The sequence below is a fragment of the Cheilinus undulatus genome, linkage group 5 (genome assembly GCF_018320785.1).
Source record: "Cheilinus undulatus linkage group 5, ASM1832078v1, whole genome shotgun sequence".
NCBI classification, from domain to species: domain Eukaryota; kingdom Metazoa; phylum Chordata; class Actinopteri; order Labriformes; family Labridae; genus Cheilinus; species Cheilinus undulatus.
This window is the reverse complement of record NC_054869.1, coordinates 32,516,367-32,542,190: the sequence shown is the minus strand read 5'-3', so window position 1 is coordinate 32,542,190 and position 25,824 is coordinate 32,516,367. Positions and strand designations below refer to the sequence as shown.

The 25,824-nt window shown below is 38.3% G+C and overlaps 3 protein-coding genes across 8 annotated transcripts in view; 1 reads left to right on the top strand and 2 right to left on the bottom strand.

The window, feature by feature from the left end:
• The window catches only part of LOC121509258 (hexokinase-4-like), a 46,269-nt gene that overhangs the window by 9,340 nt on the left and 11,105 nt on the right, over positions 1–25,824 (top strand). For 2 of the 5 annotated variants that reach the window (XM_041786483.1, XM_041786482.1), the window contains exon 17: positions 1,642–4,221. The exons of 2 other annotated variants lie outside the window; for them this stretch is intronic. In XM_041786483.1, the coding sequence (XP_041642417.1) occupies positions 1,642–2,013 (372 nt within the window). In that variant the 3' untranslated portion in view covers positions 2,014–4,221. Of the gene's footprint in view, positions 1–1,641; positions 4,222–25,824 lie in introns of those variants that run through there. One more of the 5 variants, XM_041786484.1, reaches the window with a different exon arrangement.
• On the bottom strand, positions 6,251–12,624 carry sb:cb288. 2 transcript variants are annotated; one of them, XM_041786491.1, is made up of 5 exons: positions 12,320–12,624; positions 11,770–11,827; positions 9,881–9,952; positions 7,218–7,302; positions 6,251–6,980 (listed from the first exon to the last, which is right to left on the bottom strand). In XM_041786491.1, the coding sequence occupies exons 1-5, from the start codon at positions 12,377–12,379 to the stop codon at positions 6,932–6,934; spliced, it is 324 nt and encodes a 107-aa protein (XP_041642425.1). In that variant the 5' UTR covers positions 12,380–12,624; the 3' UTR covers positions 6,251–6,931. The 2 variants fall into 2 exon arrangements, with proteins under 2 accessions (XP_041642425.1, XP_041642424.1); XM_041786490.1 differs by lacking the exons at positions 11,770–11,827; positions 12,320–12,624 and adding an exon at positions 10,497–10,667.
• On the bottom strand, positions 15,016–24,300 carry ykt6 (YKT6 v-SNARE homolog (S. cerevisiae)). Its single transcript, XM_041786489.1, has 8 exons — positions 24,102–24,300; positions 23,537–23,707; positions 23,207–23,289; positions 18,696–18,796; positions 18,503–18,607; positions 18,286–18,351; positions 16,967–17,068; positions 15,016–16,871 (listed from the first exon to the last, which is right to left on the bottom strand). The coding sequence occupies exons 2-8, from the start codon at positions 23,638–23,640 to the stop codon at positions 16,836–16,838; spliced, it is 597 nt and encodes a 198-aa protein (XP_041642423.1). The 5' UTR covers positions 23,641–23,707; positions 24,102–24,300; the 3' UTR covers positions 15,016–16,835.

The following is a 25,824-nucleotide window of genomic DNA, read 5'->3' as shown; positions in this document are numbered from 1 at the left end:
AACTTATTTCAGGCAGGTAAAATCATAACATAAATGTAGAAATAGATGCAGTAATTCTGAATTGAAAGAAAGACAGTTACACAATATCTTCGAGCTTCAGCCCAGGAGCAAAAGCCCCCAGCTTGACTAAAGCCCCTGGTGTCATGAAAGGGATGTAGCAATTAGAAAGTTTAGCCCATTTCCCATTAGCTACACTTGAAATACAGCCACCCTTTTGATTTTATGTTTACATTTTCCTCAACTTTAAACTCTAGAAATATTGCATAATGATGTAAATATGAGAAATGCCTAATCAAATGAATATTTCTGATACACTAAAATGTTTGATTTGGTAAAACAACAACATGCTCTTGTTTATGTCAATTTTCCCCTACAGTGATCAATTATAATTAGAAGATGTATCATACTTGTTTACAAAAATGATCCAAAGACGAGTTTATTTTAAAGGGATACTTCAACATTTTAGCAAACTCGTCCATTGCCATAATTCCTATAGTCTTAGTAACAGGTTTGTTTCCTTTAGTTGTCGGTGCAAGCTGTTTCTAGATCTGGGGGGACTGTTAAACCAGCTTCAATGCAAATGCTATGTTAGCAGATGAGATTTTTGCTTTCCCTCAACAAGCTCATCAAATACACAATCCAACTACTCCAAAACACTCACATAGACAGGTTGTGACCTGCACATTCACCACGCCATGAAATAATCATGGAACATTACAAGACGGAGATGTTTTTAAGTTGAATGCAAAGACAGAACTACACTCCAGACATGGCTGCTGCCCTGTGTCACTCTGCCCAGTGGTTTACTCAAGAAGTAGTTCTGAGTATTTGCTTCATGTGTCGTAATGTTACATAATTATATGTTATTATTTTACAGCGTGGTGAATATGCAGGTCACAACTTGTCCACGAGAGTTTTTTGGAGTTGTTGGATTGTGTATTTGATGAGTTTGATGAGGGAAAGCAAAAATTCCATCTGCTAACATGGCGTTCGCAGTGCAGCTGGTTTAACAGTCCCCCCAGATCTAGAAACAGCTTGCACCGACAACTAAAGGAAACAAACCTGTTACTAAGACTATAGGAATTATGGCAATGGGCGAATTTGCCAAAATGTTGAAGTATCCCTTTAAGTTATGTGCCACAGCTCGTACAAACTAAGCCAAACTGTACATACAACCCCTTTCAGCATCATATCAAATAGACTTGTATTTTACTTTTGAAATCATCAACTCATTTCAAGAAACCTGTTTCAAGAAGTCTCATTTTAAAAAGCCATAATACATCACTTCTATCTCATCAGTGGCTTTTTCATGCCTGAGTCTTGAGCCCCATGGCTGCAGCTGGATGCTACTCCATTGACAAAACATTGTCACATACTCCATACAGATCTGATCTGAGAACTTCCATTGATTTGATTTTTCTCAGTTTTTTCTTGACTGACTGACAGCGAGCGACTGAAAGCGTCGTCTAAAGGGAATCTATCTAAGGCTTTCTGCAGAGCAAAGTAGATCCCATTCATGCTCCACATGACATTTTGTTTGCATTCAGCCTTCAGATAAGAACAAGCTACTACTATCTCAAGTCCTGTGTAATTATCTGCCTTAAGTTCACATAATAATATTCCCTCTGCATGTTTGCACAGACTGGTGAGCGTCTGCAGTCCCAGAAGCCAGAGGAGTGCAGATGCTGTGACATTGAGATCCTGAGCAGACCTTTTCTGAACGAAACATTAACACAGAGGGATCCTGAACCTCCCCCTGATTCTCAGTCTTATCCTCTAACCCAGCCACACTCCTGTGTGCCACTCCGAGCAGAATACTGTCCACAGCTGTGGAACAGAGCAGCACCTCAGTACAACACATCTATCTCTAACGAGTCTTATTTTCACACCCCTGAAGAGGGACTCTCTGGAACAGAAAGCATGATCTCTGATAACCAATCAAGCTTTAAATTATCAGAGGGTCCAAACGAATCATGTCATGACATATATGGATATATCTCCAATGAGACTTGATTAAAGAAAAGCATAATCATCATAAATTTAATGTCTCAATTTAGTGTGCATATACTGTAAATACATAACTTTGTTGTTAAAGGTGCATTATGTTGAATTTTCCCACTGAAATGTTTACAAAAATGTCTACTATCATGTTATATATATCTTTCAGTTGAGTACTTACATTACCTCGAACATTTCCAACAGTTTTCAAAGCCATAGAAAGTCTTAATATTATAGTTGCAACAATCTGTGCCCGCCACTACAGTGTCGACATGTTAATTGTTGCTGTGAAAACGTTGGATGTTCCGGCAAATATGGCTGGCTAGATAGGGCGAGTGAACTGCTACTAGAGGCTGCTGTTCTGTTGCTTTATCTCATTCATGTTTTGTGCTGTTTAATTGTGATGAACAATAGTTATTCTCTGCCATGGGCTTCACATCCAAGTGTCCCCCATAACTTTTGCCCCCATCCCCTTACTTCAGTGCAGTCCTTCAGTTCAGTGCACTCCACAAAGTGTGTTCACTCATCAGTGAAACCGTGGTTTTATTTCATTGATAGAGCTTAAAAAATGAGGGAGAAAAGCTGTTAAAAGTGGCGGAGCTGAGCAGAATATCTATACTTGTCATGTCTTGCTTTTGTTTTGACTGACAGCTGACAGCCCCCTAGTCACAGAATGTACATAAACTTTTTTTAAATCATAATGTGAATCTTAAGCTTTTCAAATTTATTTAGCAATAATAAATACTATTTTGACTGATTTAAGTGAACATGTTAATGCTTTATCATACAGAAATTTTTTTTAACTGCAAGGTTTTCCTTTATTTCACTGCAGCAGTGCTGTTAAAATATTACCTGGAAGTGAACTTGTACAGATCAGCAGTTTACTCACTTTAAACTGTGAAGCTACTGAAGATTCATGTACAGGATGCAGCTGTGTATGCCCTGATAATAAAGCTGTTTTTGAAATTAGAGTTTAATATTACAATTGGTGTTATATAACATATTTGTTGAAAAACAAGCCTGATTAAATTAATGGAGAAGGCATGTCAGTATGAGTTATGTAATAATAAATGCATGTAATAACTAAAGGATGATGTGGCTGGCACTTCTTGTTAAACCTTAATTTAGTTCCCTATTGTTCCTCTGTCAGTGACTAAACACACAAGAATTTAACACTTTTACTCCCTCTACCTGCTCAAACAGGAAATTTCTGCTGACAGTTTGTCTTTATTGTTTCAATTTTAGCCCAGTGTAGCCTTCACAGACAGAAATCAACTAAATACTTAATAAAGTGAATTAATTTAATCTCTAGCCTTGTACATCTCAAGATGCCAAATTTAAAGGCAAGATTCTAGTCTAAGTAGTTTTCAAGCTTTTCTGTGGATGAAGGAGTATGAAAGTTGTTACAGGTCGGCGAGTCATTAACAGAGAGAACTGGTTTATAGCAGAAAATTCCTAATAAGAATTTTATTCCAAAAATAACACACCATATGAGCGAGAACTTTGGGTTTCTCTAGATATAAAAAAAGTGATAATAATGCTGATTTTTCCAATGTTTACACTGTTTTGTTTTCTTCAATTCAATTCAATTCAATTCACGTGATCAAAGTCATGATTTCAATCTTATAAGGAAAATCTATTTAGACATGGTGGTAAGGAAAAAGGGTGCTATGTTAATCAAAGAGTGGAAGATCCTTAACAAACAAACAAACAAAACAAAAACCACACACTAGTCTCCCATGTTACTGTCCATTCCATGGATAAATCAAACATGACATTTATGACATTTAATTATTTGCATTTCTGTCATCAAAAGATGGAAATGCACCAAAATAACCCATCAGTAATAGCCTACTTTTTCGGCACCCTTCTGTCAGGGTACCAAGCGTACCCTTGCAACCTTTAATGTTGGAGCAAGACATACTGCTGACTTACACCCCCACCCAGGCCTGCCCACACATTGGCTGGGCCCTGAGAAAAACCCTAAATGAGCCCTCGCCAGTTGTGATTTATTGATAATATACACTGGTGTGTGTTGGGTCAGTAGTATTGGTGCTAGCTTCCTGGCAAACAGTTCTTCATTTTGGAGCTGAAAGTGTGTTACACTTTAATTGGGCACTGATGTTCAAATTAGTTATTTATGCCACTTTTTGATCCATTTCCATCACTATTTCAACTCATTTTTTTCCCCCACTTTAACCATTTTTGGCCTCTTATGATTTGTTTTTGCCACTTTTCACTTTTTTCTACTATTTTTTAACCACTTTAATCATTTTTATTTTTTGTACATTTTTGCCACGGTCACCCACTGTTGCAACTTTTTGCCACTATAAACCTGTTTTTGCCGCTTTTTATCCACTTTTCACAATTTTTCCACCCCTTTTACTTTTCTTTTTTTTTTTTTACCTAGTTTTGCCGGTTTTCAACTGTTTTGCCTCTTTTTGCAATTGTTAAAATAGTTTTCACTCAAAGTTATTTCAGTTCTTTCTAATTTATTCTCTGGTAAGCTGATATTTGTGCACAGTATGGCCTAGCTTGAAGTCTGACATGACTTTCCAAATGATTTAGTTCAATGTTAACATTAAAAAAAAGGAATTCTGTTTAAGAAAGGGGTTTGTTTTTTTAAAAAAATGCTATACTGTATTACAGCAAAATAGATGAAACTGATTCTTTTGTTGCTTTGATAAGAGTTGTTATTATTCAGGTTTAATATAAGACATGGGCCTCCTCTCCTGACCTTAGAGGAGGATCAGGAGAACCACATGTTTTGGGGACCTCTGAGACCAATATAAACTTGTCTTAAAAGGGTAAAATATGTGACCTTTAAAATATGACCACAGTGCATGGGAGATGGAAGCCTCAAGTCTCTTTACATCTCAAGCAGCCGTCTGTACTTATTTCTACAAATGTAATTGTTGAGATGTTGATGTCATTGGTGTATTATTGTTAGTTGAATGAATATATTAACAAGTTCTTTATCCACTGTATTCATATTTTCCTTACATGACTTCCAACCCTCAGGTGAAATGTCTATGACCAGCTCCTCTGTCGATTATTAACTGTCATATATTGCATCTCACAGTTAAGTCTCTACATCAATAAACTGTTGTAAAATTAGAGCAATATACAATTTCTTTGTAAAAAAAAATCTAACCATACATCTAAATATTGTTACCCTGAAAGTTTAGCTGCATCAACATGACAAATAACCAGATAACTTCTACAGAAATATGTTACCATTAAGGGAAGTAGTTCACAGGATTAAGCAGAAATTCACACCTCCCAGCTGCACCGCCCCACATTCCCCTACTTGGTTCACTTCTGAACACCACAGAGTTGAGCTAAGTTGCAGAACTGGTTCTGAAAAACAAGTGTCAAACCTGTGCTGGGATGTTGCTGAAACAGAGCCAGATACTCAAACACTGAGAGACAAATAGCATATTAAACAGGGAGGCTCAGCTACTGCTGGACAGTGTCCATACAGGCAGGATGTGCCTTGTTGACCTTTGTTAAGCCACTGTACAAAACTGTTGAGCCACAGTGTATAAAATCCAGTTGAATAAAAAGCAGTTTTTTACAGTATAAAGACAGTACTAAAGCTCTGGTTCACTTTTAGCCAGGATTTGACCTTTGTTGTGAAGATTTATTTTAATTGGTATAGCATTTCAGAGTTTAGAAAGCTGATGGTCCAAATGTTGTAAGTTATGGGTAACATACACTATAAATTCATTTTGAAGAAAACTGAGGTTATAAATCAGATTCAAAAGCTTCTCTTATATTGACTCTGGCATCTTGTCATGACTCTACTTTATTTAGGCTTGTGACTAAATCCATCTAGAGAATTTGTTGTCATCATTAAACCTCTATCCATCCATTATCTTTACCGCTTATCCTATTTAGGATTGCAGGGGGCGTGAGCTGATCCCAGCTGCTATTGGAAGAGATGCAGGCTACATGCTGGTATGGTCTCCAGCCAATCACAGGGCTAAAGACTAGCCAGGCACACTCCCACTCACACCTAAGGATAATTGAGAGGCACTATTTAACCTAACAAGCATGGTTTTGGAGTGTAGATGGAGTACCTGAAGAGAACCCATACATGCATGAGAGAACAAGCAAACTTTACACAGAAGGGCCCTGTCTGACTGGGACTCAAACCAGGAACTTCCTTTTTATGACACAACTGTACTACAGCACCATGCAGCCCATCATTCAAAACATTTGGTAAATTCAATGTATGACATGAAATGTGTGAGATCTCAGCATTTATTCATACTCACATGACATTTAAGTAAAAAACACCAGTCACAGTTTAGTGTAGAGCCAAAGTAATACAGTAATTACAACCTCCTGAGAGAAGTGAATCAACTGCCTGCTTTAAAAAACATAGGGCATTCATGACACAAAATCCCTTTAAAGATTTTCAACAGAGTTTTAGAGTTGATGGTCTGATTTCCCTGAACATCCTGACAGCTTTAGAAGTTCCCCCAAAATATCTTTAACTAGAAAGGTTTCAATGGTGCAATACAAAATCCAGTGAAGACATACATTCATTAAAAAACACTATACATCAATTTGTGCCTCTTACATACATGCACAGCTTATTGGTCAGTAGAGTGAGCTATGGCCTGAGCTGCCTCGGTCAACAGTAGTGCAAAGTTCACTGAATCAAGCAGCACAATATGACCAGCTATTAAAAACATTTTTGCATCATCACAGTTTGTTTGAGACAGCAGCAGCCACCAGCGGACAGTAACAGAGAGAGAGAGGGTGACACATCCACTTAGTTTAGTCCCTTTTTTCTCTTTAAGTTTTGATCTTTGGATCCATCAAGACGATCATCTTAAGCAGCATATGGTTTCTGACCAGGAGCAAAGTCTGCTTCTCAATTTAATTCACACCGTTAACAGCTGCAAAATATTTCCAACCATCTTCACACAGAACTCCTCTGTTTCACACGAACCCTCACCTTTCTGTGCTTTCTGAAAAGAAAACACAATTAAATGTGATTGGATGACAACTAAACATGAGCAGAATTTATTACGAAGTGGAAAAAAAGTGCTGATCATGAGAGGCCCTTTGTCTTCCTGAGGGTAGAATACAAAGTTCAGACATGTGACACTAGAAAGCAGGTGAGCAAATGGAAACCTGCAGCTTATGCCAACTTAATCAAAGTGAATCTGCAGCAAAATCAAGCTGGGGCTTGTGTCTGTTTTTACCGTTGTGGAGGTGACACCATGCACTTCCACAGGACAGCGTAGAGAGCAAGGAGGAAGGCAATGAACAGTGTGGCGGCGATAGCTCCTGAAAGCATAAAATACACATTTATCTGCAAAGCACATATTTCAGATAGTACATGAAGAGGTTTAGGAATGTATCCCCTCCTGTCAGGAGAAACCTTTGCAACTCTTTAGACCTCCCACCTGCTGAGGAAGGAAGCAATAAGTACCAAGGAGTCCCCTGTCCAAACCAAAAAATAGATATTTATCCTCATTATCATGTGGACTCAGATCAAAAAAGGGGGGCCTGATTTTCCTGTTCTGACCAAAGTCGGCAAAGGTGTGATTATGTGAAGACTCTACGGATTATCTTGCCAAATTTTCTGGGGTATGTAGAGGGATTCTACCCTACCCAATCCGAGCCATTCTGATTTAAACTGATAATATTAAAGTCCCTGTAGAGTGATAAAAAATCTTTATTTTAGGTTTGTTGTATGACCAGCCACTCTGTTACCAACCACCAGGCCAAATTTCAGTCATGAAATACATCTCTAAATGTGTAAAATTAAGCTTCAAATCATGAAAAAAGGCAGTAAAATCTGCTCTAGGATGGTGAGGGCATGTCAGTTGAATGAGCTGAAGCCACACCCACTCACGAGAAATACAGTAGTCTCTGATTATTAAAAAAAAATGCTTCTGATCAGAGCACAGCTGCCTAGCTCTGTGCCAGAGCAGAGAGACAGAAGTTTGGGATACATTTTTTCTTTTTCTTGTACATATATCTCCATCATGATGCTGTGATGACCCATAGACCACTGTGGCTAATAGATTTGGGAAATTTATCTCACAATACACAAAAACATAGCATGTAGCTAGCTGTTAACTCTCAGCAAGGCAGTGACATCAGCTAACAACAGACTGTACTGAGATTAACTTCTTGGAGATTTTATATCATTGTAGCATTAGGGGGGTGGGGTAATTCCTCCTATATTTGCCCTGCTCAGATAAACCAAGCCAGGAAAGAAGTGAACAACTTTCTAAAGGTGTAAATCAAAAATCCAGTCACATATAGATCTCAGTGTTTTCACATGTTTACTGCAACGTTATTCCAACAAATCTAGTATCTCAAGACACGAGGTTTGGATTTCACTTTAAAGGGACTTTAAACATGTTAAATATTAATGATCAGAAATCCTGTTGTGTGGAAAAGAACAGCCAAGCACACACCATAGACTGTCACATGCAAACTGACTGGAGAAGGAAGCACAACAAACACAGCCACAGCAATAACAGCAAATGCTTAGCGTAAAATTAGAAGGACTTCAACAATTGAGGACTGATGTGTTCATTTGTAGCAATACAAATGAACTGACAAGACATGATAAATTAGAGGTTTTATTAATTATTTTCTTTCAGAGGTGACCATGGTATTAGCCGGTTAATGCCCTTCAAAGTGTATAATTATCAGGGATTAACTGTCTGACGTGCAGGCCTCCACATCATCCATTAATCCCTGATAACTAAACACCTCGTTGGGCAATAACCCTTACATAACTGTTTAATCTTTCATTATTTGTCCTTGTCTAACATTTTCAAAATAGGTGAAGATTTTAAAAATCTTTGATTGTGTGCCAGGCTTCAGGTTTCCTTCAATTAACTTTGCGTGTGAAAGGTCTCCCTTTGGTTTCAGCTCTAGATATGCAGCCTCATATATGCATGCTGTTACAATGAAGCTGGGGACCAATGTAGTCCAAAACATACCCAATCAAACAGATGCGGGAGAACATCTGCCCTTTTCCCACATCTACCCCTGAAATGTGCAACAGGAGACTTAGCTTATGACGTTATAATACGATCGTATACACGGTGTACTACAACAATATAATATAGCAGAATCGTTGTGTTGTGATTCGCAAGACAATCTCATACAAAAAAAATAAAATAAAAAGCAGTATATCTGATCGACTGAAAAAACAGAATATCACCAAAAATTGTAACCAGTCAGAGTCATTTATTATTTGCTAAAACTTGACAGTTTTACCTTTAATAATGCTTCATACTTTAACCTCTTTTTATCCCTGCATCTCCGACATTATCACTAGTCTTATTATTATTTCATCTCTGTTCAGTCAACATTACTCTGACATGTTGTAAGCACCACAAAGGTCCATGCAGTCGTGAGTCAAATTTCCAGGGAAATCTGTCAACAGCACCTTTTCAAAGAGTACTGAAATACTGATATTTAGTTCCAGTGATCACACATGCCAGAATGATGATATTGTATATTGTTGTATCAAATTTCCCTTATTTTCCTAACTCTTATTACTTAAGGTGATCCCTTTCAAAATATGTTGTTCCTGAAACTGGTCACACATGGTCTATCTAAAGAGATTATGATGCACTGAGACAAATACCAGTACAGGGCATCATTGCAGACACCAAGCCTAAGTCCTTGCACTCATAAAACACTGTAGATACTATATTTATTCACATTTTACAGTATGATGTTAGCCAGGTAGTCATAGTTTGAACCACGTCAGAAGTTGGTCAGGAAATTGTCAAGAGGGGGTGAGGAACATCTCAATAAGTCTTTACAATTTAAAGAACTGTTCTGGCATTGTCAAGAAACTGCACTTGTAATGGGTATCTGTACTAGTACCTACCAGGTATTATTCCACTGTTCCTGGTTAAAGAGTCCTCTGAATGAGAAGAATGGGTGGATGCTGCAGTTGAACCTTCATAAAAGAAAAAAAACAAAACAGTACTTAAAAAACAATGCCAATACGTATAACGTACGCATTCAGAAAGTATTCAGACCCCCTTCACTTTTTAAAATTTTGTTATGTTTATTCACATTAATGTAAATTTTAACAACAAAGAGTAAAAAAAGAGAATTTATTAACATATATTAAAAATAATTAACTGAAATATCACATTGACATCAGTATTCAGACCCTTTACAAAAAAGTGCCTCCCATTTCTCTCAATCTTTGCTGAGATGTTTCCACACCTTTATGGGGTCTACCTGTGGTAAATTAAATTGATCTGACATGATTTCGTGCATCGGGCGATGGTTTCCCTGAGCAAGAAAGTGTGGCGTTCCTGGTACGGAATGAGAAGGGTCAGCTGCCTGATACTGAAACGCCAGCTGCGCTTTTCCGGGCAGCTAGCGCTCTTCCCCAGGCCTGATTCAGCTCACCACATACTTGGTGCCCAGTGGGCTGGTCTAGACGCCATGGGCGACAGCATGCATTGTGGAGGGGGAAGCTGGGAGGATACCTGGATAGATGGGGTATGGGCCAGGCGCAGTCCTGGACAAAGGTCATCAGGAGGCCAGAGCAATACAGGACTAAGCTTGATGTGACAAAGTCCAGGGCCAGCATATTCTCCCATACCTGACCTGACCTGGCATAAATTGGAAAGGCACACACCTCCGTAGAAGAAAGATGGTTTGGTTTTTGCTCTGATATGCACTTTCACCTGTGAGGCCTTAGAGAGGGGTGTGCCTGTCCAAATCATGTCCAATCATTTTAATTTACCACAGGTGGACTTCAATTAAGGTGCAGAAACATCTCAGCAAAGACTGAGAAAATGGGAGGAACCTGAGCTAAATTGCGTGTTTGCAAACCGTTTGAATTCTTATGTCAATGTTATATTTCTGTTTTTTCTATTTCTAAAATGTTTGCAACATTTTTGTGGTACTGAGTGTGCATTAATAAGAGAGAGAAAAAAAACATTTTCACTGTCAGGCTGCAACATTAGAAAAACAAAAAAGTGAAGGGGGTCTGAATACTTTCTGAGTGCACGACTGTAAAATTAATCTGAAAATGTTATTTGGTGTTCTTTTGAGACTTTTAACACTTTTGATGTACTAAATAATAAACTCTAACCATCATGAAGATCAGCAGATTAATTAAAAATAACAACAATGATTAGTTGAAGCCCTAAATCGTTTCTATTTTATAACTATACTAAATGATCACTTTTTAGTTCCAAAGCAAAATTCGGATTAGCGGATGACATGGCAGCATCCAATGCAGGTAGGCATGCTCAACACGCCCAAATCAAGCTTTAGAACAGAAAGAAAGGTGATTTAAATGGTTTCTCCGATGGGATTAGTAGATTAGACATGTGTTTAAATGGGCAGCTGAACAGGTATACCTAACGAGGTAATTTGTGAGTGTATGTAGAGCCCACTCAGTTTCTTTCAAAGACTGACTGTTGTCATTTTTTCAATGCCGAATAAATACCTGGAATTCAACAGAAGAGGATCTTTATGTTATCTCTTTTTCATCTGATCCAGGTACTAAATGAGAAGGCCCTTTAGGCTTGGGGTGATTTAATTAAATACACCTATTGACCTTTATCTGCACTGGGACATGGAGTCTAACTTTTTCTAAGAATAAAAAAAACAGGTATATATCAACTTACAATCAGAAATAATCATATGGGTAAGACGCACATTGTCCTAGATACGCTTGATAAATCTCCCTGGGAGAGTGTGACACACAGAAACAGAGGAGATAAAACTTAGGGAGCACATAAAGCTTACCATTCCTCTGTGGAAGTGTGTGTAAAAGCTGCCATGTACGGAGATCTGGGTCAACCATCTGAAAGTGCACAAAAAACACTGTTTAAAGAAAGTGGAGCAAAGTGCAGAGACAGGACAGTGCACGGGGTTTCTTCAGCTAGTGTACTTTAGTATGCATGTTTATGTTAGCCTTGTTAGCAAATCAAGAAAGAGAAAGAAGGAAGACTGCTTTTGGTGAGAAACCTTGATCAACAGGTCCAGTAATGTGGAAAATCAGAGCGCTTCGGGGACTTCCAGGCGTGAAGATAAGAAAACCATGCAAGATAAGGAAAACAAGTAGCCTAACCCACATATTTCCAAAACATCTGTGTCGAAAAGGCACTTATTCCAAGTGAAAAAGCTTGGAAAATCTTCGCGAAACAGCACCTACAGGAGTCTAGTAAACAAGCAAATTGAAAGAACAGAAAGAACCTGAAAAGAGACTCATGAACCACCAAGCTTGTTTTGATTCGTCGCTGTAAGGGAGAGGATAAAAAAAAGCCCGTGCCAGTTTTACTGTTTAGCCTCTTACCTTCGAGCTGTTTCCATCTCTGGTGAGAGTTCTGCTCTTGTTTTCCACCCCGGTCCACATTTCTGAGTCTGTGTGGGTCAAACTTCATCAGTTCACGTTGTTTCTGCTCACCTCAGCACAGGCGCGCTGCTGCTGCTGCATTCAGGAGCTGCGTCAGGACATCGGAACTTGTTATCTCGCTTTAAGTCAGAGTGAACTATCTGAAATTACTTTAATACTTTAATAGAAAGTGTAACTCTAGGATTCATTCAAACGACTATTTTGTATTCATAAAAGCCTGACTAGTTTCCAGAGCGAGACACTTTCCACATTTGCAGAAAGCTGACGGTTGTCTAAAATAACTTTTCAACATAAAGTGAATGGAGCAACAGCGGCCTGGAAGTGAAGCCAAAACATTTAGCGCTCCCCCTGCTGACCGACTACAACAAAGGTCACAGACCCTGCCTCTCCTATATCAATAGGTGGGATATGCATCAAACGGTTAAAGTATAAATGAATTATTTGTTTAATATTGAGTCTTTCATTGTAATTATTTTCAGTGATGTACAGCACCTATATGAAGTGTCCACTCCTTGGATATTTTACCCCTTTATTGATTTTATAAATCAATCATGGTCAATATAATTTGTATTTTTGGACAATTATAATGACAAAACATGTTTGAATGTAGTGAAAACAGATTTCTGTAAAATAAATGTTAATTAAATAAAAATGTGTAATGTGTAATACGTGACTGCATAAATACTCCCCTCCTTCAAGTCAGTATTTAGTAGATAGGTCTTAATCAGGCTTGCACATCTGAACACTGCAATTTTACTCCATTCTTTGCAAAACTGCTCAGGCTCTGACAGGTTGTACAGGGATCAGGTGTGAACAGCCCTTTTCAAGTCCAGACATATGTTCTCTGTTGGATTGAGGTCTTGGCTTTGACTCAGCCACTCCAGAATATTCACCTTGTTGTCTTTAAACCATTTCTGTGCAGCTTTTGCTGTATGCTTTGGGTCATTGCCTTCCTGGAAAATAAATCTTCACCACTAATGTAGTTCTCTTGCAGACTGACAATGATCCTCCTCCAGGATTTTCCTATATTTTGCCACATTCATTTTACCCTCGACCTTTACAATTCTTCCAGGGCCAGCTGCTAAGAAGCATCCCTACAGCATGATGCTGCCACCACCATGTTTCACAGTGGGGATGGTGTGCTTGTGGTGATGTGCTAATTTTGGTGTGTGCCAAACAAAGCGTCTAGTCTGATGGCCAAAAAGTACCATTTTCATCTCAGAACAAAAACTTTCTTCCACTTGATCATGGAGTCTCCCACATGACTTAAGGCAAACTCTAGTCCAGATTTAATTAGTTCACTTCAGCAGTGGCTTTCTCTTTGCCACTCTCCCATAAAGCTTTGACTGGTGAAGAACCCGGGCAACAGTTGTATGCAGAGTTTCTCTCATCTTAGCTGCTACTCCTTCAGAGTAGTCATAGGTGTCTTGGTGGCCTCTCTCACTATCCTCCTTCTTGCACAGTCACTCAGTTTGTGAAGACAGCCTGATCTAGGCGGATTTACACGTGCCATATTCCTTCCATTTCTTGATGATGGATTTACCTGAAATAGAGTGAATTAAAACTAACAATATGAAATCTATTATTGTGAATGTCTGCTCAAAACCATCACAACAATCAGTTCTGCCATGGACTGTAATGCCCTGAGAGATCTTCCACCTTTAGTTTGTAAAAAAAAATGTACATCAGCACTGCTTGCTGAGAACTGTGTCCAGTGGGAGAAGGCAGAGGTGCATTATTCATACAGCCAGTGGTTTGATTATGTTGGCTACAACTTTTTTTTCCATCAATTTCATGGAAACTGATTTGCATTATTTCCCAGTCCCGGAAGGCAGCACCAGCTCTAAATCTGACCTCTCTGGTGCAAAGCAAAGAGGAAGGGGTAAAATGTTTAGCTCGCTAATCAAAGAAAAAAAGACTACCGACTTTTAGACATTAAATATTTTACCCTTTACATGGTCTACCAGGATTGCCTCCAAAACAATACTTTAAAGCCATCTTTAAAGCTCCTAAGAGTAACTTTTTGTTTCTGTGCTTTTGGCTCCACCTTGCGGACAAAGTAGTTTTTGATCTCTTTGTATCTGTATATTTGTATTTTTAATGATAATCTTTGCTGATGGAAATTGTCAAGTGGTTTATATCTGCATTATGTGTGTAATGGGACACCTACCCCACAGCAGCTGCAGTTTCAGGCTTTAAAAACCACATTCTAGAAATCTAATACCTTATCCAAATGCTATTTTTTTTGAAAGTCGCACCCTAAAGGGACTTCTATATTAATTTCAGTGTGTTTCATAGTCATCTAAAAACTTCTCTAAGTGACTTCAAGTAGTAAAATACTGCTCAATCATTCATGTGAAACTGAAATTAATACAATAACATGCATAGCTGCTCTTGCATGCTACTCATAGCACTGTATTTCTCTTTACTTTGCAGTATCAAATAGAACACTGGGTTTCACTGGCTGTTCTTTCATTATTTATCTCTCAATAGAGAGTGAATGTCTGAAATCATCAACATTACAGCAGATGAATTTTTTTGCGTTTATCCAAGAACATGATTGCATGTGTGTAAGTTGTGTGTGAACAAATGAATGCTGAAAATGAAGATAAAAAAAAAAAACCTTTTTCATCTGATGTCTTTGACATGTGGATCAAAATGTTTAATGCAGACTGTTTACAACACACTGGTCAGTAAGACATGACCTTCAAATAGCTACAGAGTGACTTTATAGTTTTGACAAATTTTAAAATTCAGTACATTAATTGGAAATTTAGAATGGAAGAAATTTTACAAATATCTCAAACACAACTCTGACCACAGTTTAAATGGGAATTTGCCATAATAGTGTACAAAGGTCAATTTACTGTCCTTTATGAGGAATATTTCCATGAATTCTCTCTTTTTTTTATTAAATGAGAGATACACAACAGTCTGCAGATATTGCACAAAATTTTACACTGTAAAAGCAGATAGAGCAGTTCAGAGAGCGCACAACAAACACACAATAGTCCCCACACACAGGCACTCAACATCAATGCAGCCTGCAGATGTTGTGTATCAGCAAATCATACACACACACATTAGAAAGCGAGCAGAGAAACATCTAAAATACACAACCAGAAGGCATCTTTTAGCTTCAACTGATCAGCAGTTCCTGAAGAAAGATAATTCAACTCAGTCAGACCTAAATACAGCAAACCATGCTGACAGTGAAAACAGTCAGCTGTGGTGGAGTGTCTTAGTAAGACCAGTATGTGAAGTAAGTGAATTTATAATGTCACCACGGATACGACTGCCCTCTTCAAAACCATTTAAGGAGAAATCAGCAGCATCTGAGGGTTTCTAGAATCACCTCAGCCATGATGAGAGATGGTAAAATACCAGTGATCTCAGGTTTTAGAGAAACCAGCAAGTCATGGACTGGATTGTGTGGATCTTAGTGGGTTTTTGTATTTTAAAAACCTTTTTTGTGAATTATCTTGTGTGGGGGATTATCAGAGTAGAAAGTAGAGCTACAGTACACAGAGTTAAATAGAAGAGATGAGAAGTCAAGCCCCTCTATTGAGACAGAGTGATGGGTTTGTGAGGGGTTTCATGTTAAGGCTGCATCTATGGAGAATCATCTTTCTACACTTTACATCTACTCTCTCACTCTTTATTAGTTTCACCACTCACTCACACTCATCCAAAGTGGGAATGTTTCAGATTCAACACTATAAGACAGAGAAAAGCAAAGAAATTATGTAACTTAATCCAGTCTAGAAAAGACATTTCAAAATAAAATTCTGAGATTTTAAATCAAACTTCAGAGCAGCTGTGCAATGCCTTTGCTGACATTACAGTTTTCAAATTTGACCCCAAAAATTAAGGATTATTGAAACAATGGAGTAAATAACCAGGGCCATCTAGAGAGGGGAGTTAAATGAAACTCAAACTGAAAATTAAACATTGTCAATTCACAAATAAGACTGTGAGATTGTCAGAGTTGCCTAGATGCAGAAGCACAACCGTGGTTAATACTTTTGAAGTGTTAAGAGCTGAGACCAGAATATTAAGATTTGATTCTCAAAAATATTAAATGGTTTGAAGACGTTTCAACGACACATCACCAATACACAACGTCACACTGTTTTACCCTCAGCTGGTATTGAAACACTGCACAGATATTAACCCCTTTAAAAGGTTAAAAATAATTCAAAAGTTACGTCTTCCCCTGGATCAAACTCCATCACTGCGTCAGCCCCCATCAGTCACACCGGATAGGTCACACTTTGCCTTGTCACCACCGCCGTCCACCCTCTCTTGCTCTAGATCCTGAAGCCCCATCCTGGATTAGACAAAGTCTGTTCTGTCCTTTTTTGTTGAGAGCTGGTGGCTGGGGCATGATGGGAGTTGTAGGAAAAGCAGAAAGGCAGAGAGAGAGAGGCTTGTCCCCAAGGACGAGGCAGCTGCATCACATGATTTCACAGCATGAGTTCTGTTTCCGTGCCTGCAGGGTTAACATGACGGCAAACAGACATACATTCAGAAATCTAAAGGGCCAACAACCATCGTACATCAGGGAGCCGAGTCAGCAGTACTTACAGTCTTGTAAAAGGCTTTGGACTGGGTTCCGAGGTGCTCTGATTTTGCCACAAGATCATCCAACTTCTCCCCTCGCTCTAACAGACTTTCCATGGTGTTGTGCTACAGAAACAAAACACTTTAATATAAAACAGAGTGCAGGATACACCATTTGCCTTGGTTGGGGCTTTAGAAATTATACACAATACAGTCAAGGAAAAGATGCATTTTATTAACATTTATTTTTCAGCATTATTCATTTATTTAGAGAGGACCGTTCATAGCTTTACGTAATGTCAAACACTCATGTAACCCCCCCCCCAGTTAGCAAGACAGCCTTCCTACAGCTATAGAGAAGATGATGGTCTTGGTTACCAGCTATGTGTTTAAGCCACTTTATTTCTTTGAATGAAAGAAAGTTGAAGTTCAACTGAAAGCATAGGCAAACGAGGCAAACCGGAGTTATTCTTCCACAGAATCCCATCCAAGAGAGGAAACTCAGAGAGGTGCAACAAGTGAGCTAATGCTGTTAGATGTTCCGCTGTTCCCTTCAGGACCAATACAGTAGAGCAAGAGACTAACAACTAACATTGCAGTCAGAAAAGTGACAGCTGAAAGTGATCTGCACGCAACTGTTAATGTGAACTAGCTAATTTCAGCCAATTAGCTCTTACCAATGCTTTGATGCCCTTCATTTCCCAAACAGCAGCATTATCAACCCAAACACACTGTAAATACATAAAACTGTCCACACAGTTGTAGACTCTGTGGATACACTGGTATGTAAACAAAATTAAAGCTAAGTTCTGGGTGATTTTTTTAATTGTTTTTTATTAATTGAAATAGTGTCCAATGTGCTATGAAAGGATCAAATGTGACAAAAGCATGATTTAAGTTATTATCTCTGTTTTTTTGCCGTTTTCAGGCAATGTAAATAGGTATCTTTTTTAGGGGATGTAGCGCTAAAAGGACCAGAGTTCCACGCAGCAATCAATGGCAGCCCTACTGTCCTAAGATCGTTTGCTATGAATGGATGGTACAAACCCAGGGAGAGAGAGGGGGAAATGACATTTGGAAAAGAGCAACAGGCTGGATTTGTACTCAGCTACATTCGATAAGGGAAACCGAGTTTGTACATGGGGCTTGCAGACATAACCACAAGGCTACCAGTGCCTCAACGATGCACATTTCCCTTTTCGCTTTCTGTTTCATTCCAATTAAGCAAAATCATTGTATTTTACCTATCCGATATCTCAGTTTTGCTATCATGAAGACAACACATTTTTAAAACACACATTTAATTCAGATTTTAGAATTAAGTGTTTGAGAAATATTTTTACCAAAATGATCTTGGTCTCATCCAGCTCTGCCTGAACTTTGGTCATTGCATCTGCTTCTCTGGGGTTCTGAAAGAAAGAGAAAACAAGCTGTCAGGGTCGCTGATATTACATACTACAGTATTTTGCAAACAAATTCTTGAACAAGCTCTCATAGTCAAGTCATAAACACTTTCAGGGTTTCCGTCTACATAATACTGATAACAGATCACAAGCTCACCTGGTATTTAGAAAGATGAATATCCAGGGCTTTATAGTTTATGGTTTCAGGACTACCAGAGGGCCAGTCTATACTGTCCACCTGCCTGGAAAACTCCTCCAAAACCTAAAAGCAGCAGACCAATATCATGATATAAAACTTGATGGCAAAACTGAATAATATTGGAAGATGATTTACAAACTTTTGTGCCCACCTTGTCTAACAATGTGAAACAGACTCTCTGTGGGTATTCAGAATCTGCAATGACCACTGCACTCAGGTTGTCATTTCTAACATAGACATGGCACAGGTACTCTGAAAGGAAGAGAAAGCAGTTCTGGTATGATCGAAACATTTCCTGGTCTTTTGTTAAGTGTACCTAGAACAGGCCGAGGCACTTTTATTATGTAAGTAGAAGTAACACTGATAAGAGAAAGTAGTGCTATGATGTAATGTACAATAATAGCTATGGAAAACCTCTGTATGCAATTACACATGTAAAAATGTCTGTGTCAACTCCTCTGTGACCAAAAGACTACTCTGAGACAAAATAGCTAACAGTACCACATGATTCCAGGGAAAGATCTGCCCATAAATCTGGAGTATCAGCTACTTTATCGATAGGTTGTAGGCACTCAATTATGTTTCTCTTTCCTCATACACCTGTTACACACCTGTCCTGCTCACATAGCTGTTGTTTGCAATGATGGTGGCTTTTACTCAGGCTTGACAAATGCCTTCAGCTCACTTAAGTGTTCTCTTTCCACTAAACTGAATGGGAGCATATTTCAAGTCCCTTGGTTCATTTTAAGCAGGCTAATCTTCTCCACTCTGGTTATCACAAACGACGTGCAAAAATCATGACACATACTTCATCAATAATCACTACCTATACTTTATTAAAAACAATCACCACACATTCTCTACTGCTCACTGGTTTCACTCTTTTCAAGTAACTGTGCAGAGATTTTGGGTAATAACTACAAAAGTACAATACAGTTGCTATTTATCCTCCAAAACATAGCATTACAGATCATCCACAATGCTGGGTATCAGGATCATAATGGCAGCTTATATCTACAGTTAGAAATATTACAACTTTCAGATCTTGTGGTGTTTCAAATTGCACAAATTATGTTTAAACATAAAATAATCAACTACCTGGAAATATACAAAAAATCTTCAACAAATGCGAAGGAGGTTAATTTAAGGGAACTGCTTTAATTCAAAATGTTAAATTGTGGATAAGTTTTTGTATTTTGTTTATGGGGTCTAACTATGAGACAGTCTCAATGTGGAACTTTAGCAATGTCCAAACATAATCTGGTTAAATAAAAAAGGTACAAATATATGTTTTTTCCCAAGGCATAGGGAAAAAGCAAGAGTTTGACTGTTATCAAGTGTTTGATAGTTCTTTTGTCAAATACTTTTCATAGTTTGTTTCACAGTGAGTGTTAAATTTATAAGAAAAAAACATACCCAGTTGTCCCATATTAAATATTTCTATACATAATATTTAAATTTGTAGAAATGTTTTGATAGTTTACCGTGAACAGTAAATGACATTGCATAAGCCTCACGACTGTCTTGTTACTTATTTTTTAATGTTAGCTATATGGGTTGTGTAGTTACACGTGTCTATTTTTTGGCCAAGGTTTTTGGCCTCCAGAGCAACCCAAATACACCAACTTCCTTTATAGGAATAAACCTTAAAGTCTCTGTAAAGTGCTTAAAAAATCTTTATTTTAGTTAAGTTGTATGAAAAAGCACTGTATTATGAACCACCAAACCAAATTTCAGACATGAAAATAATCTCCAAGTTCATAAAATTAAGCTTCAAAATCATGAAAACTGAGGCAGTATTATCTGCTCTAGGATGGTGTGCGCATGTGGGTTGAATAAGCTGAAGCCACACCCACTCATGAGAAAAATGATCCTCTCAAATAAAAAAAAAACGTACTTCTCATCAGAGTGCAGCTGCCTGGCTTTGTGCCAGAGCAGAGAGACAGAAGCTGGGTATAAAATGTTTCTGTTTCTTGTACAACTACAGGTGCATTTCAGTAAATTAGTAAATCATCAGAAAGTTGATTCATTTCATTAATTCAAAAAGGGGAACTCATAGTTTATATAGATTAATAACACACAGACTGATATATGTCATGCTCTTTTAGTGATGATTATGGCTTACAGATGATGAAAACCCAAATTTTAGTATCTCAGAAAAATAGAATATTATGTATAACCAATAACAAAAAAGAATTTGTAAAACAGTAATGTCAGATTACTGAAAAGAATGAACATGTACAGCACGCAATACTTGGTCAGGGCTCCTTTTGCATGAATTACTGTAGCAATGGAGCATGGTATGAAGGCAATCAGTCTGTTGCACTGCTGAGGTGTTATGGAAGCCCAAGTTGCTCTGATAAGCCTTGTTTCCATCAGGGGGTCCGGTTTGATTCAGTACGGTTTGGTACGCTAAACCCCAAAATAGTTTGCATTTCCACAGACACCCGTACCCTCACTTGGTCGGCAGGCTGTAAAGGCGATGAATGTGAAGTCACATGCAGCGCGAGTCAGCTGGTCCAGCCACAGAATAAAGGGAATAACCATTAAACAGCTATATTTCAGCTGAAAGTGCTTTAAAAAAAATAACTACATCTTAATTATGTTAACCACCATCAGTACAGCTCCTCAGCTCATGGAATACTTGTACAGAGAAGTTTTGCGTAGTAACTGTACATTAATATGTGAATATATCTAGTTTGTAACAGTTTATACGACAAAATATGAAAGTTTAGAGGTGGACTGTGAGAATTAGACACATTGAAAATAAGGTAAAAGTTTAGCTGGTGTTAAAATCAAACTAGATTAAGTCAAAAATCCTGGGTGAGCTGATCCCGTTTTAAAATAGGCTGCAGCCTGAAGTTTTATGAGCACGTTCAACAACCGTCAGTACAACCCCCTATTATTGTGTGTGTCGCTCCACCTTTTTGGTACAGATAGGTAAGATTAGTACCCCTACAGAAGGGTGCCAAAAAGTTGGATGGCACGGGTCGGTTTTTTGGGACCCTTTCCAACTTTTGCTCTATGGAAATGCAAAAAAATGCATGCCATTACGCACCGAGCTGTGCCGGACTGCTTGGTGGAAATGACCTAATAGTGGCCTTCAGCCCTTCTGTCTTGTTGGGTCTGGTGTCTGTCATCTTCCTCTTCATAATACCCCATAAATTCTCTATGGGGTTTAGGTCAGGTGAGTTTGCTGGCCAATCTTACTTAAGGCAGTGTGAGCAGGTGCCAAGTCCTGCTGGAAAATGACATCAGCATCTCCGTAAAGCTGGTCAGAATAAGGAAACATGAAGTGTTTCAAAATTTCCTGGTAGATGGCTGTGCTGACCTTGGACCTGATAAAACACAGTGGACCAACACCAGCAGATGACATGGCTCCCCAAAGCATCACTGACTGGAAACCACACTGGACCTCAAGCAACTTGGATTCTGTGCCTCTCATCTCTTCCAGACTCTGGGACCTTGCAGGGTTTTTCTTGCACATCAAATTATGAGTTGGCCACCTCCAGCAAATTTCGTGCCGCCTCCAGCTCTCAAAGCTCTGATGTCATGAAAAACAGTATTTTCTGACAAGCATGACAGCAGGTGGATGACCTTTTTAACTGAAATTTTGGTATTACGCCAATTGGGTGAAGCTAGGCCTAGAAGGGGCCTATTGTGCTTGGACAAGGCACTCTATGAACAGCCAGCTTCTTTAGCAATGATCTTTGGTGTCTTACCCTCCTTATGCAGGGTTTCAATGATTGTATTTGGACATCTGTCAAGACAGCAGTCGTCCCAATGATTGCTACTGACAGGCTACTGATTCAGACAAAGACAATCTAAAGGCTCAGGAAACCTTTGCAGGTGTTTTGATATAATTAGCTGATTATATTGTGACACCACAAGTCTCCAATGTTGAACCATTTCACAATATTCTGATTTTCTGAGATACTGAAATTTGGGTTTTGATTAGCTGTAAGCCACAATCATCAAAATCAAAATAAATAAACACTTGAAATATATCAATCTGTGTGTAATGAATCTATGTAATATATGTGTTTCACTTTCTGAATTGAATTACTGAAATAAATCAACTATTGATGATATTCTTATTTTTTTGAGATGCACCTGTATCTCCATCATGATGCTGTGATGACCCATAGGCCACCATGGCTGATAGATTTGGGAAATTTACCTCACAATAAACAAAAACACAGCATGTAACTCACTGTTAAAGTTCAATGAAGGCAGTGACATCAGCTGACAACAGACTGTACTGAGATGAACTGCTTGGTGATTTTACATCTTAGTAGCATTGTGGGGACGGGGGTTGTCAAGGTTGGTGATATCATGGGTTCATATTTTCCCCTGCTCAGATAAAACCGGGCCAGGAAAGCGGTGAAAAACTTTCTAACAGTCTAAATAAAAAATTCAGCCACATATAGATGTCAGTGTTTTTACATGCTGACAAAAACCTCATTACAACATATCTAGTATGTTAACACCCAAAGTTTGGATGCCACTTTACAGGGATTTTAGCTATTGAGTTATAACACTAGGAAATCAGTGTCAAATAAGTCACAGGCAAAATAAACATTAACCACTGTGTTTGAATGCAAACCAAGTGATGTGAGTTTAACAACTGATACATGTCAATGCACAATCAAGTTAATTTACCTTGTTCCTTGACAGAGGCACGGCTTCCTTGTGATGTTCGCTCAACAATCAAGGCACTTGTAAATGTCATGAACTCTTGAACACTGTGGAAAATAATACAGTAGTGTTACTGGTAGAAACATACAACAGTAAAAATAATAATATTAGGCAACAGATTTTGGATTGTAATTATTACATCAGACCATATGCTTAAAATACTAATAAGCAACATGAGGCAGATCAAATATAACGTTTCTAAACTTTATTTTTTACACAGAAAATGAGAATAATATTCAAAACAATCAAAAACAACAGTGGTTCAAATGCTGATAATACATGAGACAGACCCACCTGGATCTCTGGAAGAAGCTGAAGGAGGAGAGGTCGTAGGCCGACTTGAGGAGGTTTGCTTTGGTCGCTCCTTTGTGATGGATGCTGAGACTGTAGAGCTTCATGTTGCCTCCGGATCACTTTTAGTCAGTCAGACAGTCGCAGCAGATACAACCACAAAACCCTGATGATCTAATTTAGAGATGACACAAGCAGAATCACATGAGAGTATTATCTCTGATCCAGCTCAGCCAGCTAGCCTCCTTGGTAACAACAACAAAGCTAACGCAGACTGGGCTAACGCTACAGAAACTTCAGATGACAAGTGTTAGCTTACAAGTGAAAGTAGCCGCCTTAATTTAGCTACCAGGCTAACTAAGACTTGTTAGCTACGTTGATCAAGAGTGAAACATTTTCTAACGGTAGACTCAAAACGGTAAAAATCAACCCTATTGGTACACACCTGGTGTAATGTAAAACGCGGTTTTAAACCTGCTTGTCTACTTAGAAACATGTCTGAAACCAAGTCATGCATACAGCTAGCCCCTGATGCTATCTGGTCTTCGTGGGGCCTCAGCTAACTTACCGGACAAATCCACAGCGAACTTTTAGATTACAGTCAAAATCACCGAGTAAAGTCCCTGTTCCACATAAAATAGACTCCTTAACACGTATCACAGATGTCCGCTGACCAAATCTCAATGCTGTTACAGTTAATCGAAGAGTTTTCAATATACAGTCTAGTGACCAATCACCACGTCACGATCCTTGGTCGGTCCACCAGAAAATTGTTTCCGCTGGAAACCTACGCTTCACATAGGTGTTCCTAATGGATGCTGAAGTGGCGGCAGTTCATTAAGCCCCCGAATTTTGCACTAAAAACTAACCTAGCTCGATAGTCGTTCCACAGTTTTCCTAAACTGGCAATAAAACCGATACTTTTACCGTTGAGCCGAAAGACATCATCATGAAAAAAAGTAAGTAGCCATTAGGGATGCAGTGATACCACCTTTTTTTTAAAAAACAGACGAAGTACAGTAGAACTTGTGCTTAGTATTCCAGCACTCACCGAAACCGAGAACAGTGGCGGACTTTGCAGTTTTGGGGCTTAAGGCAAACACAGGCAAGGGAGCCGCTACATTCGTTGTTCTGTTATCCCCTTTAAGTTCTTGATCATCAAAGAAAAAGCTACGTTTTACTTCTTCTTGTCATTAGCCTTCTCATGCCAATTATATAAGGATGGCTGGGACTGTAATTAAAACAAAAAAAAACAAAAAAAAAAACACAAATGCACTTTCTTTAGAAATAAAAAAAATGCTTTTTTTCTGTATTTCTTTTGCCCCTTTTCTCTAATATATTTTATTTTCAATTTCTTTTTGCAGTCCTCTAATGCTTAAATTTTTAGTTTCTAACTCTTAAATATTATTTAGTTATAGCAGTGATATTTATACTCTTGGAGGAACTTGATGGAACTATTGCCACATGCCCAATCATATTCAAGTTACAACAAGAAAAAATATTATTTAATTTTCATCCGACGTTCATCTCTCACGTGACAATTTATTAATGAATCGTTTTCATTCTCCTCTACTTTTGTCATCCTCATTTCCCCAAACTGCAAAACTTGGCTCCAACTTTGACTTCATATTTCCATAATGAGAATCTTACTTAATGCTTTACAATAACACTACAGTATTTACAATGTTTTATGAGTACGAGTAGGGCCCACCTAGACTTGGTATTGGCATAAAAGAGCCAATTCTTTTTGTGAATGATGAGACCCAGATCCTGTTTAATAGGTGTCTTACATTATTATCATTCTTATTTTTGTTAGGTTTGATTAGTTAGGATGATCTTTTCTCCACAATGTTCTACCACAGGCACACCACACAGTAGGGACATCAGCCTTACAGTGTAGCATTAATGTTTTATATCAGGTGTGTTATACAGCCAAGCCAGTAAGCAGGTCTTTATCACACCCTCAAGGAGTTTTGCGGAAACTGTATATTTTGAAAAATAATAGATATTTTCACCAATTTAAAACTGAGCATAGTTGTAAAATACCTGCACAAATAACAATCATAATGACATTTCTAAATTTGGCAGGCCAAATGAAGCCAAACTGATACCCAAATGAAGAGCTGTTTGGGAGCCAAAAGAGCCGGGTCTTCCTGCTGATCTGAGCCAAATGATCCTGATCACTGACTAGAGCCAAAATTTCCATAACTAGATACCCACTCATGGTAGGTTTGTTTGTTTTACCAGGAAAGTCAAATTGTGATGACATTTGGCAGGTTATGACTCAGAGT